At 33.9% G+C, this 14333-nt stretch overlaps 1 protein-coding gene across 7 annotated transcripts in view; it reads right to left on the bottom strand.

The window, feature by feature from the left end:
• LOC113397010 (uncharacterized) overlaps positions 1–14333 on the bottom strand; it is a 32941-nt gene that overhangs the window by 12622 nt on the left and 5986 nt on the right. For 6 of the 7 annotated variants that reach the window (XR_003368796.2, XR_003368795.2, XM_026635144.2 and 3 more), the window contains exons 3-9: positions 3105–3128; positions 2427–2709; positions 1884–1951; positions 1603–1809; positions 1387–1517; positions 1013–1145; positions 63–178 (exon numbers count right to left, since the gene is read on the bottom strand). Coding sequence is in view for 5 of the 7 variants with exons in the window: in XM_026635144.2 (XP_026490929.2) it covers positions 63–178; positions 1013–1145; positions 1387–1517; positions 1603–1809; positions 1884–1951; positions 2427–2709; positions 3105–3128 (962 nt within the window). In the remaining 2 variants the exon portion in view is untranslated. The remainder of the gene's footprint in view (positions 1–62; positions 179–1012; positions 1146–1386; positions 1518–1602; positions 1810–1883; positions 1952–2426; positions 2710–3104; positions 3129–14333) is intronic. The other variant, XM_026635141.2, reaches the window with a different exon arrangement.

Here is a 14333-nt window from a genome sequence, read left to right on the forward strand (position 1 = left end):
TAAAGAATTGAAACCATAGGCGAGATTTCAGTCTAGTGTATGGATTTGTATGTAATACTTACAGGTGGTTCCGGTAAGGACAGGGCAGGTCGGGCGGCGGAGGCTCGTCGGGCGGCGTGGCACCCCACGCGCACACCTCCCACACCAGGTACCCGAGCGACCATATGTCGGTACTCGCCTGTTCAATCATTTTATAGTATTCTTGTATTTTATATTTATTACTAATTTTCAAGGTTGTTTTTAATATTATATACTCACAAAAATTAAATTGATTTAATTTACACATATAAGTTTGACGTCGATACAGTTTAACAAGACGTACAGTTCAAAATTTTTAAATAACAAAATTGATGACATGTAGAATATCGAGGCATTTTGACAATTTAATTTGATTTATGGGCATATATACAAATGTAACTATATGCTATTTAGTTTTATCGCTTGTCTCTTACGAGGGCAACGAATAACGGATTGAAGTTATAGGACAACAAATGCAAGAAATTATTTTGTTTCATTATTTTTTTATATTAATTATTGTTCATTATTGTTAAGCCTGGCTATGTTTTTTCCAGTAACTACATCAATTTTATTTTTTACTCGTTAAAATGGTATACCTTTACTCACCTAACCTACTCACCTAACTAACCTTTACTCAGACTGTCATTTGTGGATTGAGAACAATGCTATTGTCAGAGGCTGACTTTGTTGCATTACAAAAGCTTGTGGGCTCGTCGTATAGTGTATATTGTCATATACCCAACTTTACGACAAGTGCATGATAATGTTGATGTTTTGACCAATTCGGCCACCGGCGAACATTCTCAATGGAGATAATAGAACTAAACAAGTGTAAACTGTATGCGCAAACAGGTCCCATCTCTTTCCCTCACTCCTAAGATCGGACCGTATTTGAAACCTTGGATCTGCCTTAAAGCCACTAAAGTAAGAAGTTCTTGGAATTTCTAGATTCTCTAGAGCGCAATATATTTAAGTTCATAATATGTGACGTTACCGCGCAGACGGGCGGCTGCCGCGCCGCCTCGGGCGCGCGCGGGCGCGGCTGCGGCTCGCTGCGCGCGTAGTGGCCCACGACGGCGCGCGGGCTGTCCGACCCGCGGACCAGCACGTTGCCGCTCCACAGGCATCTAATGACAATTATTCAATCAAACAGGTTTTTTTTTAATTATAGTTATAAAATTTGGTCTCAATGCGTTTGCAGAATTCATAAGTTTTGAAGTGATGAACATTTCATTCCAGACGTGTATATATGTGGCGTTACACACCGGTCAAGTTAATAATAGCGTTTCTAACTTAACCATATGAATACGTATAATTTTCAAATGAAATGATGTCTACTCATTAATTATCAAATCGAATGATACCGACCCGTATAGGAATCCCCTAGAGTGCATATAGGCGAGAGCGGAAGCGACGTCACACATGAGTTGCAACGGAACCCCGCTTTCGTTTAAAATGGCCATCTTTGGTCGATTCACTATTAGGTACTGTTGTAGATCCTGCAAAGACAATTGGACGAAAATCGTCATTTTGATATTTAAATTCTAATACATTTTTCAATTATTTTTTAGAAGCTTAACTTACCATTGAGCATAATTCGAATATAACTATCCAGGGATCTTCTTGGAGGCACTTCGCAACGAACCCTAAGATATTCTCGTGGTTCATGTCTCTATATGGGCGAGCTTCATTTAGAAACCTTGCTTTATCCTCAAGGCTAGCATTCTGATTAAGGATTTTGACGGCAACTGTAGTGGTTCCCGTTCCATCCTCTGTTTCGCCTTCCACCACCTTGTACAGAAACAACATTATTACATTTATTCAAATACAACGCCATTTGTAACGATATTAGTTTTTATACGTACTCTGCCAAACCAACCGCGCCCAATTTCTCGAAGATACTGCAATTGATTTCTTGGAAAATCTTCACCAGCTGCAAACAAAATTTGATTTAGTGTAAATATTATTTAATATAATCTCAGTGTATCATTATTACGATAATAGCTTATACGAAATGTAAAAATACTGAAAAAAAATCAAACAAAATTCATGGTTATTTTATTAAACAGCTAAACAAATATACTTATGAAAACTGGGGTTTGGGACGTATGTACATATACGTATGTGCATATTACTTGTAAGACGTCTATATGTATTAATATGTCTATTACTAGAACTGGTCATCGCAATATATATTCATTTTAACTTTACTAACATTTATTTAATTTCACCTGTTAGATTGTATCGTCATAAATCACAACTGAACATTAAATCAGCTCTATCTAAAAGACTTGGGCATACTTATGTTATGTTATTATGGACAATAGTTACAATCTATTCGATACATGGATTGAGATAAAGCATGTTTTTTACTTAATAAGTAATTGTGTTTTAGTAAACAAGCTTACCAAACCAATCAGCGCAAGTTTCGAGGGGGTCAAGTACTCGAATTCCCGACGGGAGAGGTTCAAACTCGACCACCGATTCTCTACTAATGCGGTTTCGTTCCTCGTTCTCACTGACGATATACACAGCGGCGTTGTTATTTGCGATATTCTGCATTTCCCGCAGTGAGATGGGCCCGTTGTTATTGTCTTCGTTGATGTTGTTGTTGACCGGTTCGGAGAAACCCGAATCGGGAGGCTGCGAGTGTCGAACATCGTGGAGGTGTGATACACTTGAAGCGAATAGCTGTTGAAATTGATACATTTATATATATAAATCAACAATATACGTAAACCATTTATCTAAATAATATGATAAGTTTGCTTTTGCTTTGCCAAGAACAAAAAAAATGTAAGAAGCGATATTTATACGATTTGCCTACTATTATACATAATATTTTTTTAATAATTGCGGTGCTTACAAACATTATTTTAGATTTTTGATTGATATTTATTATATAATACGAAGTTTTAGTTTTAAAGCACAGGACATACATTTTATAATTCGTTACAAATATGTATATTAATGAAACAAAATATTCTAAAAATCATTAAGGTTAATTGTTTCAACAACAAAAGCAACACAATGAACAGAGACAACACGAAGTAAACAACACAAATAGTTTTAGAATGAGCCACTACCTGATTGTCCGTTCCTTCGCTCGGCTGCAGACAAGAGAAAACAAACGATGAATATATGTATGTATATATAAATGTTTAAAGTACAACAATCGTTGTTTACTTACTGACTATGAAAATAATCATTTGTACATAAAACAAAATCGTTACGGGACTATATACGTGAATTAACTCGTGGAAGTTATTGTTTTAAAAAAAAACTCTGACCGCTTCGCGTAGCACGCGATAAACATTGGTTGGATTTTAATAAAAGTAGCATCGTGATCGACTACCTTTTTGGAGTTTTGGGAACTACAACTCAGAATAAAAAAGTGATTTACGTCTATGTAAAAAAGTCCTTAACGGTACACGGAACGCCTCCCATGTGAAAGTTTACAATGGGTTGAACCTGACTTCCTAGATTGCAGTCATACTCTTAGCGCACGTTTAACTAGTAAGGAGGTCACAGTGAGAAGTGCCTCTCTATCCGTCCTGACTTCGCACCAAATTTTATACTGGTGAAGGTTTTATACTAAAATATTATTTTACCCGTGGTATTGTTCTCAAAACAATTATTTTCGAGCCAAACCTTATTACGTCTTACTTATCTCATATTTAATTCCTTAATGTATTCACATAATAAGCCAATTTTATAAAAATCTAGCAACTTTTATCTATCGTAATATTGAAAATATAATATAAAATAATAATAATATTAACTTTTTACTTCCTTCTAATTCAGTAATATTAGGAAAAAACAATAATTCTTTTCGCAAACTTCTTGTAAAATTCCCTTTATGTGGTAAATCTGCCATAGTATCATGAACAATAAAGCATAATCTAACAACAAGCAATATCTGTGACTCAGCGAAAATACATTGAATATGTACAGGATATTGCTTATTAAAAGCAAGAAAAATGAATAAAGATTAATCACTCGTACTCTTAAAATTTCCTGTTAACAGTCACATGTTCACGGTAATAATTATATAATTATGGTAATCGAATGACGTAAGTCTAAAAGTTGAACAAGAATTGAGTTTTGTACACATTAATTTGTTCGAATTATACGTGCCTTCGTTTTTCCATAAACATTATTTGAACCAAATAAACATTGAAGACGGCGTTTAAAATCACCTATCTTAATGTCTAAAATTGAACAAAACAATAACACAGACAATTAGATAATCGTATCATGTACAGTAATATATACTATATAGTACAAATGCCTAGGTGCTAAGAAAAGGTAAATGTTTAGTTAATTTAATTTCAGTGTAGCGATTCCAAAGTTTAATCACTCTAGGATTATAGTAGGAGACGATCGTTACCAACATCAATAACTATACCAACATAGTAAGTATACGGGTATGATTTTTGCGCGCAGACTGCTTACTAACATAAGTATTCATTAAATTAGCAAAGAGCAATAGCGGCGAGATTGAGGATGGTACAAGATAAATGCAATGACGTTTTCGGAAAAAGGAAGGACAATTTAGAAGAAGTTCCTGATTGTCAAAACATAAGGTCGTGAGAATTAAGAGTGTGTTAGTGATCAACTGAAGCATGTTTTGGTATCGTGTATAAAATTACAAACAAATTTCGGTTGATTCAACAATGATGATGTCGAGTCCATTCCAAAATATTATCTATTGACTATGTTCAAAGGGAAAATTATTCTGAATATTATATTTTTTGTTATCGTCATGAAGGCCGCTAATTTTTAAGATTCAGTGATCCTAAGCGACGAATCGCTTTAATAAATAGACTTAAGTGAAATTCAAAGTTAGGTATTAATCTTGCAAAATATAATACGAAGTACAACGACATAATCGAAGTAGTATTCAAAGAGGTGCGGGAAACACCTTGACCATAGACGTAAGATTGATAACGATGAGTCACAATTTTCGATTTGGCTAGAGCATAATGGAGCATTTCAGCATTCATGGCCATTTGATTCGTGTAAGTCACGCCTTAATACAATTGCAGGAACGAAACACCTTTGAACAAATCGAATGTTTTCGTCTAATGTCTTATTATGAGTTAGAACTCGTAGTGACATTCAGAAGCAATTACAACGACTGAATTATCGCAAAGTTTCAAAGTGTTCTCAATTAATATATTATAGCAAAGTTGTTAATAAACGATTAGTAAATTTGGATTAAGCTCGAACCAAATTTGACGATTTTATTACTTACTTGGGAATCTTAAACAGCTAAGGATAATATGTAATACCTACTCTACTTTATGCGCAAGTGGGACATATGAATCAAAGCGATGGGCAATGTGAAGATTGAACATGTTTATCTTGTTTCAATAAGTACCCGCTTACCACACGCAATTCCGTGTGAATTGGCACAGCTGACGGCTGTTACTTGTTAGTTACCTCTTTTGTGACTCTTTTGTTACGGGCCGTCATAATTTCCTCGTTATGTCACGTGGAAATAGGCATTTCATGATGCACCATTAACAAATCTAGCAACTTTGTCTAAATATGCATTAGACATGGAAATATAATTTGAAAACGGATACGTATTAGCCTAAGTCACAAGCTGTGCTTTTGATGATTATTCGAATTCTTGAGTCAAGCTTGGAGAGAGACAATGATCTGAGGACGATGATCTTGGCTTTTGAGAGCTTGGAGAGAGACAATAATTACCATTTTCTTCATCTATTCAAAATATATATCATCTATACCGATATTATAAATTCGAAAGTAACGTAAACCGCTGAACCGGTTTAGATGAAATTTAGTATGGAAATTGATACCCTGGGATAGATATAGATTACTTTTTTAAATTCACCCCTTGTGGTGGTTAAAATGGTTCGTGTGCTATAGGTAAAGTTTCAAAAATTTAACGCGGGTAAAGCTGCAGGCTCTTTTAGTATTGTGTGGATATCATTGATACCAATTTGATGTAAAAACAATATAACTCGACATATGCCCAGGTTGACCGCACGCTACACGAAACATGTCTATGTAATTCTGCTGAATCCTTTTGATAGTCCATATTATACTACTGATAAACAAATCTCGTGTGATTTTATTACAGTGCACTGATTCTGTGATTTCGATTTTTTAATTGCCATTTTACCATTATTTATAGACAAATAGGTTTTAATTTTATAAATAGAAAATGTGCTGTTATAATTTGTAGTCCGGAAGAATCCCTTAAAATTAATATGAAACCTAAAACAAAAATGTGTACAGTTGTCGTCCGAAGCAATTAAGTTAAAAAAAGGTAACAATGGTTCACGAAACTAGTTCAAGCAGTGCCGCTAGGCTTTCGCGGCTATGTCCAATGGTTAGATGAAAAATTTTCTTTGTTCTTTCATACATCCTATGATAATTAGAAATGTATACTTTACTACAAATTGTTTACGTGTGCTACTTTATAGTCATTTTAATGAGTTTTCTAAACGTGTTTTAAAAAATGGTACGTTGATATTGTAGGGTAAAAGGATAAAGCGCTTTACGTAAGAATTTAGCTCGTCATAAAAAAAAAATCGTTCATGAAGACTCATAAAATACTCAATATACAAACAAAAAGTATCGGTCAAACAGGACGCAGTCGATTTTTAAAAAATCCTTTTATGTCTATGCTATTTTATATATAGTAAACTAGAATTATGTGTTAGTCTTGTAGGTATATTTTCAAAAATATATATATACACATAATATGTAGATATTTGCAAGAAATAAGTATAACAACGATCATATTGCATTTAACTTTCACTGCTATCTTTCACTTTCTAGTAGATCAAAAGTTTAGATCAACATTAGATATAACTCTCGTTGTGTTACTGATATTTTAAGTTGCCGAGTGTTTAGCTAAGGACGACTCTCCTTTTCAGGGGAAGAAATCACAATTTTGAAACACTCTGTGGTTCTATTACTTAGCAACCGTTGCTAAGTAATAGCACCACAGAGCAGAGTGATTTAACAAATATTTTTTGGGGATTGATAGCAAATCAAAAAAATATAAATCAGTATGTGGACCTTTGCAGTAGCATAATACTGATTTATCTACTGCAACATTTATCAATCTGCAACAAATATTTGATAGCAACAGTTGCTATGTTATAACCGTAATAGTACCACTGTTGAATATCAAGACAAAACAAAAAAAAAATCATTCTCTTTAAATATTAAAAAATACAATCAGTAGAATAAAATTTCAAAAAGGGTGATCAAATAGCCACCTGGCTGTAAGTTTATACAATTATGTGATGGTCATATTGCAACCCGTTCTGTATGTACTATCCACGTGTCAGTTATTCCATCGGCAAACAATAAGTACAATATTTTACGTTGTGTTTCGCCTTTAAAGAGTGAACGAGATATTGTAATTACAAACAAAAGATATGCGACCTCTAAAATCTCATGGTCAGCCCAAAGTATATAGGAGGGTAAACACTAACCATCAGGTGGCCCATTTAGCCAACTAACTTCTTAGTGTTAATTGAAAAAAAAAATCTATCAGGTTTTAATCTATTTAATATAACATTGGAGCAGCGTGGTGGTATGAACTCCCATCTTTAAAAGAATAGAAGACATTCAACCCAACCCAGTAGCGGGACATTTATAAGTTTGTTACATAACGTAAAGAATTATGAAGACAATGAAGAATCAAAGAAAGTAATCTATTAAATCATAACAAAACATAACACGTAAGGAAGTCCCAGTTATACAATCGAACAAAACCTATACTATAGACACAATCAATGGCATTTTGAAACACAATAGTATTAAGTATTCAAGGGACTAACATCAACGTCGCCGAACAATGATGTAGTAAACGTTTACTGTGACAATCTGCACACAATGTGAATGAATGTCGAATGGGAACTTATGTTTCTTGTAACTCATAAACAAGACATTTTCTTATTATTTACTTTAAGCAGATTAATAACTAAATACCGTTAAAAAACGATAAACAGGAAACTCAAAAAGGCACGGACACAAAATGTGGAGGAACTTCATGGTTGTTACGCATTACTGACTCACAAATTCCCTGACTTTCCCAGGTTTGTTTACACAGATTTTACAAATTTTAAAGGGAGTTTATGGTTAAATAAAGAACTCATTTTTTTACGAACAATAAAGATTTTTTAATTTCCCTGGCTTTTCCCTGATTATTCGAGGAGAAAAATAGCCCCCGAGTTCTCCCGGTTTTTCCTATATTCCATATGAGTAATGTTAATACGATATGAATCGTTCATAACATAAACAACTGTTGAAAAAAATTTATTTACTTTGTTTACAGCCTCTTAATAAAAATGTATACAGGATTAATAATAATATACATACTTGTTAGTAGGGGTTTGTGCCAGCCCTTTCTACTGCCAAACAAAACAAATAAAATTGAGGTGGCATCTTTGTCTACTCATATCATAAAAACAAATTAAAACTCATATGGTATTCTACGAAAAACATACTTTTGTAACCATATCTGCCTTTATGACATAAAAAGCAGAAAGTATACATTCTATCTTATATTAGGTGCTATTTTATGAGAGTTTGAATATATATATGAGAAAAATAAATATCATTGAGGAAAACTAAAGAAATTCCGACTAGCGCTAAAGATAAAGAACATAATATTCTCGGTAAAACATTGTAAACAGTTAATAGTGATGATGACGTAAAATGTGAAGAACAAACGCTCTTTTTGACGTAAGATAGCGTATTGCCTTAGTATATTGTTAATATAAATAACGCGTGCATCTTTAGAACGCGTGCATCTTAACCGATGATTTCGGGTTCAAACCCAGGCAGGCACCACTGAATTTACATGTGCTTAATTTGTTTATAATTCATCTCGTGCTCGGCGGTGAAGGAAAACATCGTGAGGAAACCTGCATGTGTCTAATTTCAACGAAATTCTGCCACATGTGTATTCCACCAACCCGCATTGGAGCAGCGTGGTGGAATATGCTCCATACCTTCTCCTCAACGGGAGAGGAGGCCTTAGCCCAGCAGTGGGAAATTTACAGGCTGATTATTATTATGTTTTATTATATAAATATTATATCACTTTTATAACTTATTGGATTATACATTTGACGGGAAGAATAAACGAACGAGAGCCGAGATAATCCAGTGTATATAACACGTGGATCGTAATCAAAGATCGCGGGTTCACCGAGTTTTTATGTGTTTTGTTTATATTATATATTTCATACATAGCGACCCGTTTCGGCTTCGCACTGGTGTCATTTATTAAGACAGAAAATTATATGATACAAATAAAATTTTTACCCAGTAGCACTCAGGAGTAATGTAGTTTTCTACCAGTAAAAACATTTTTGAAATTCGATCATTAGTTCTTTATCTCCTACATGCAGTCAACTTTTTCATCATATAATATTAGTATAGATAGTCGTCTTGTAATTAGCAGTGAAGAAAGATGTCGTAAGGAGAATTAGTGAGAAAAATTAAATTTAATTAATCATTATGTGAATCAAACAAATAATCCGAATTGGAGCTGCGTGATGAAGTAAACTCCTAAACAAAGGAGGAGGCCTTTGCCCAACGGTGGAACATTTACAGACTGTCAAATATTGAATCGATTTTATATAAAACTTATACAGTTGCAAAGTTTTTCATTAGTTAAGATAAAAAATAATGTTATCTTACGAAAACGAAACGTAACGTCAAGAAAATCGAATAAAGCAAGTTAAAGGTAAATGATCGTTGATCATATTTTAGTCTTTTTTCAGTAAATTCGATAACTTTTTTTTTTTTACCACTTATGAATTTATTAGCTCTCGACGTATTCATTTTGAATTCCTTATTTTATATCAAGCTTAAAACAACGTTTAATAAGCACATTACAGAAGTAAATTAAAAATGACAAAAATGTTCTTACATGAACGGTATAATGCATCTCCAGTTGATATATAAACGTAAATACCGTACAAAAATAGTATCAATATTAATGACATTGTTTTCGTGCCAAAATAATTGAAATAGCGATGTGGACATTGACGTCCTTTGAGATTTTTAAATAAGAAATATTTAAAACTATACCTTCGTCGTGTCGTCGTCTTCGTTACATAGTCTATGGTTAATTTTGTCCTACATATAAATATACCATCCTACGATACATATGTTATAATTCTAAAGTTCAAGTGTATTTTAGCTTTATGAAATTTAACCACGCTGAGGAGGTTCCAATAAAATTTGGGATGCAAATCCAATATTACATAAAATTAGACGCTACTTTTGAAACTATTCACAACTAAACAGATATCGATTAAAAAAAATTGGCTTAAAAACATATACTGAATATTAGTTTATTACTGAACACAACGCAAAAAGATTCATAAACAGAATAAATAAATGAATATGTATATACAGACACAAAATAATCTCCTTTTTTATATCGATTATGCAAAAACATTACTAAGAGACGGGCAAACATCTGATTATTTTTAGTATGATTTACAAATAACAACAATGCATGTATGATTTAAATAAAGTAATATATGATGGCTGGGCCTGTGGGCGGGTCCCTCGTGCCACGTAAATGGGCTAGGCGACTCATAAAAGAGGATTGCGACTTTTGTGATGACCATCCCGTGTTACATGTTCCCACGTACACCTGTCATATCCGATTTTAGTGAATCGACAATTGTGTTGGGTACAATCAATTACATTCTTACTGCTCATTGATTAGTTATGGAATGTTTATTTTGTGGTATTCAGGAGGCAGATTACGACTGGTAATGTGCACTTGGAAAACTAAATCAATATGCACTCTTGGTTTTTAAACGACGTGTATTGTTATTATTGTTATATATCTTGATATTATTACAAAGCTTAATAAAATATTACTAATCTATATGTACATATATAAAACCGAAATACCACTCACTAAATAATCACGAAATCACAGTAACTATAACACCCACAAACCTTAAATTTGGCAGGTATAAAGAAACCTCCTTATAGGGTGTAACATCCACTACGAAACAATTACGAAATTCCACCCCTAAGGGGGTAAAACGGGGGTTGGATGCTTGTAAAATGTATAGCAACAGAATCCTCGTTATATTTATTATCTATGAATTGTCAAAAATTAGCGAACAAGTGGCGATTTCATGTGAGAGTACGATCGAATACCAAACATCGTTAGTCACCGCAACGAGATAAGAATGCTTATAAATAGGCTCATCTTAAATGCAATCATATCTTGCATTACGGCGACTCAGCGCGTCAGCCAGAAACAAAATAACGTCGCGTAGTTAGGGTTGCCCGGACGGTCGATATCTGCGTTGACCTGTACCTTTTTCCATGTCAGTTTTAAAGACCACACCACTTCATATAAATCATTTTAAATATCTCGTTAGTCAATCAACAAGACTGGAGATGCCGGATTTGGGTTAAAAGAAGAAGAGATTCTCAATAGCACATCCTTGAACGTTTTTTTAAGACCATTGATTTAGTGTTTGATCTCTATTTTGTCTTTCGTGTTTACGCAAATAATTGTGGATTGTGGACCATTATAATCATCTGCGTAGTTGGCTACTGTTTAAAATTGGCCGTCGTTGCTGATATTCGTTTAGACACTAAAAGGCCGATAATAAATTTGAACCAAAAGTAAAGATAAGATTCCTGTATCTTCAGTTTTGCAGCCCTATTCTTAACGCACGACGCAGGCGCATCTTGCGCTGACTCACACACGCTCACGCGCATGATAATTACGACGTAGAAGCACGTGTTCCCTTTCAAGTGTTGATAACTCTACTCATTAAGCGCTCCTTGTTTGCTATGGGTACGTTATTGTACTGTTATTGCAGGCATGAGTGGAAGATCTGTTTAACCTTTTTAGACGTAATTTAATTAATTATTTAGGTATATCGCTATTTTCAAAATGTTAATAAGAAGTTAAAATATGATCGCACAAATGGACTAATTGAATCGCTATCATGGGTTTGTGTATTAAATTAGGTATAGCAACTTTTACTAAATATGGTATGTTTATACAGATTTTCGCTACAATCGTCGTACTGTGAGCTCGTCTGAACAACGCAATTATGGTTAAGGAGGGGCGCTAAAAGCTCTAGTGAACGTACGGTTAAGTCACTGAAGGGTCCGATTCGCTGAGAATAGAAAAGAGTTATATGAAGAAAACGTGTAATTGCTACACTTCGAAAACGTAAGTAAATAAAACAGTAACTTTCATATATTTGCTAGTAAAATTTGAATTATGTAAGTATACACGAAAGACAACTAAACTTGAAAAATACCAATTAAAGGAGATACGTGTGATGTTACGGTGTCAATAGCCGCACTGACATTTTTAATGCGAATTCCTTTATGATTAACAGTCGCTTATCCTTTTATGTCAGAACTGATTTCGTAACGGTGATAACAATATAAACAAATATAATACAATAATAAGTAGTCATACAAGCTAGTCGCGCGACGGTATAGCGTGCTAATTTCTAGTACACCATGCAGCACGGTTTATTTAATGTTTTGTAATATCTGTTAAACTCTCGATGGCAAAAGACGATCAGTGATATTTGTTTTTATAAATATGAACTTGCTGTCACAAATACATTGTACGAATAAATTTAAGTTGTAATAAATCGATAACTTTAATTGATAATGTAAGTAATATTATCTATCTATTAAAGATTATGTGCCGTCGCACACTTCTGTTGGCATTTTGGATATCTAGAAATCTCTTATACAAAGTTTCCCCGCATTCGTTAGAGTTTTGGCAGCGTTCGCTTGGAAAGCGCCCGGTTCGAAAAATTACCGTCTGGCTAGGTTGACACGATTTGCTATTTCTCAAATATTATATTAAATATATATCTTAAAATTAATGATCTGGTAAATACAAACAATCAAAACGTGAGGTACGTTTTATATATTAATAATATAAAAAGTAGTGAAGTATAATATTGACATTAACATTTGCTGAAACAGTACTATATTCATCCTTCTAAAAGAAGTTCGATGACGTTTGAACAACATCCGAATTCAATTTTGTATTTGTATAACAATAAATAAACATTCTTTTAATACACGTTAAAGATGTTCTCGAAGTAAGAACAGGTATCCCGGTAAAATAATTTAAACGGCTTGTCTGGCGTGGAGGAAGTTCGTGTTACATAACACTCAGCTGTGAAATGGAACGGAACGGTGAACGAAAGCAAGCGCCGATAACTTCGTAATTGGGTATTGAATAACCAATTTCCGAAAAGCTTCAGCAAATGGGTTCAAAAAAAAGGAAGGAAAAAAAGATAATTACAACACTTTCATGGTGGACTATTAAAAACACCTGAACTCCGTCGTTCAAATGTGGGAAAACCAGGATTATATATAGAAGCTATAGATAGGTTTACCCATACATGGTATGTATGGATCTACATCAATCAGTCTATCGACAAAGAACATAAATTACAGGATTTACGATAAATTGTTATTTATAGCCTTATACAATTATAAAACAGCAGGAATTTCTTTATCTGTCATCAATCATGTTATAATCGCCATGATATTCCAATACTTTTGAATGATATTCCCATTTCAGTAACCTTCAATACACGTTAATTTCTGCGAAGCAAATTTTGAGAGTCTGCTTGTCCAGTGACCTTGATGCGTACGACCTACCTCAATGCTAACTAGAAGCAAATATAATCTTATTTCACATGATTTATCTACAACCAAACAGCTTATTTGAATTGTGTACAGTGGGATTGTTTACTTGAAAAAAAAGTATAAATGTATTATAATACACAATCATAAATTTTAAGTTCGTCTAAATTCATATAAATTATGTCCTATTTATGTTAATTTCCGTCTGATCTCCCATAATACACGTGTAAACCCAAGAGCGCTTATTATTTTAAAAATAGAACAACATCTATGCAAGTTAAAAATGAGTGCATAAATACATATATCTAATGACATACTTTTGTATATGTATATCACGCTCGCACTGCACCGATGGTAGGTCGCAAATCGCAAGGCGCAACGGTGACATGGCGCATATCTGCGTTCTTTGTGTTTGCCCAACCCGTTCGCAATGCGTTGGAATAATACATCGCTGGGTCGAAATCGCGATATTGTTCCCGTGCATTAGTAAAAGTAGTAATAGAGAGGTTGAAACCGAGTGCTATAGAACCGGGAGTGGAACGGGAGGTCTAAGATCTTTGGGCATGCTGCCAACACGAAGCGCCACTGCTCACACTGCAACGTCTTTCAGCGCCATTATATATCTTCACTTAATAATTCTT

Source organism: Vanessa tameamea, chromosome 9 (genome assembly GCF_037043105.1).
Source record: "Vanessa tameamea isolate UH-Manoa-2023 chromosome 9, ilVanTame1 primary haplotype, whole genome shotgun sequence".
NCBI lineage: Eukaryota > Metazoa > Arthropoda > Insecta > Lepidoptera > Nymphalidae > Vanessa > Vanessa tameamea.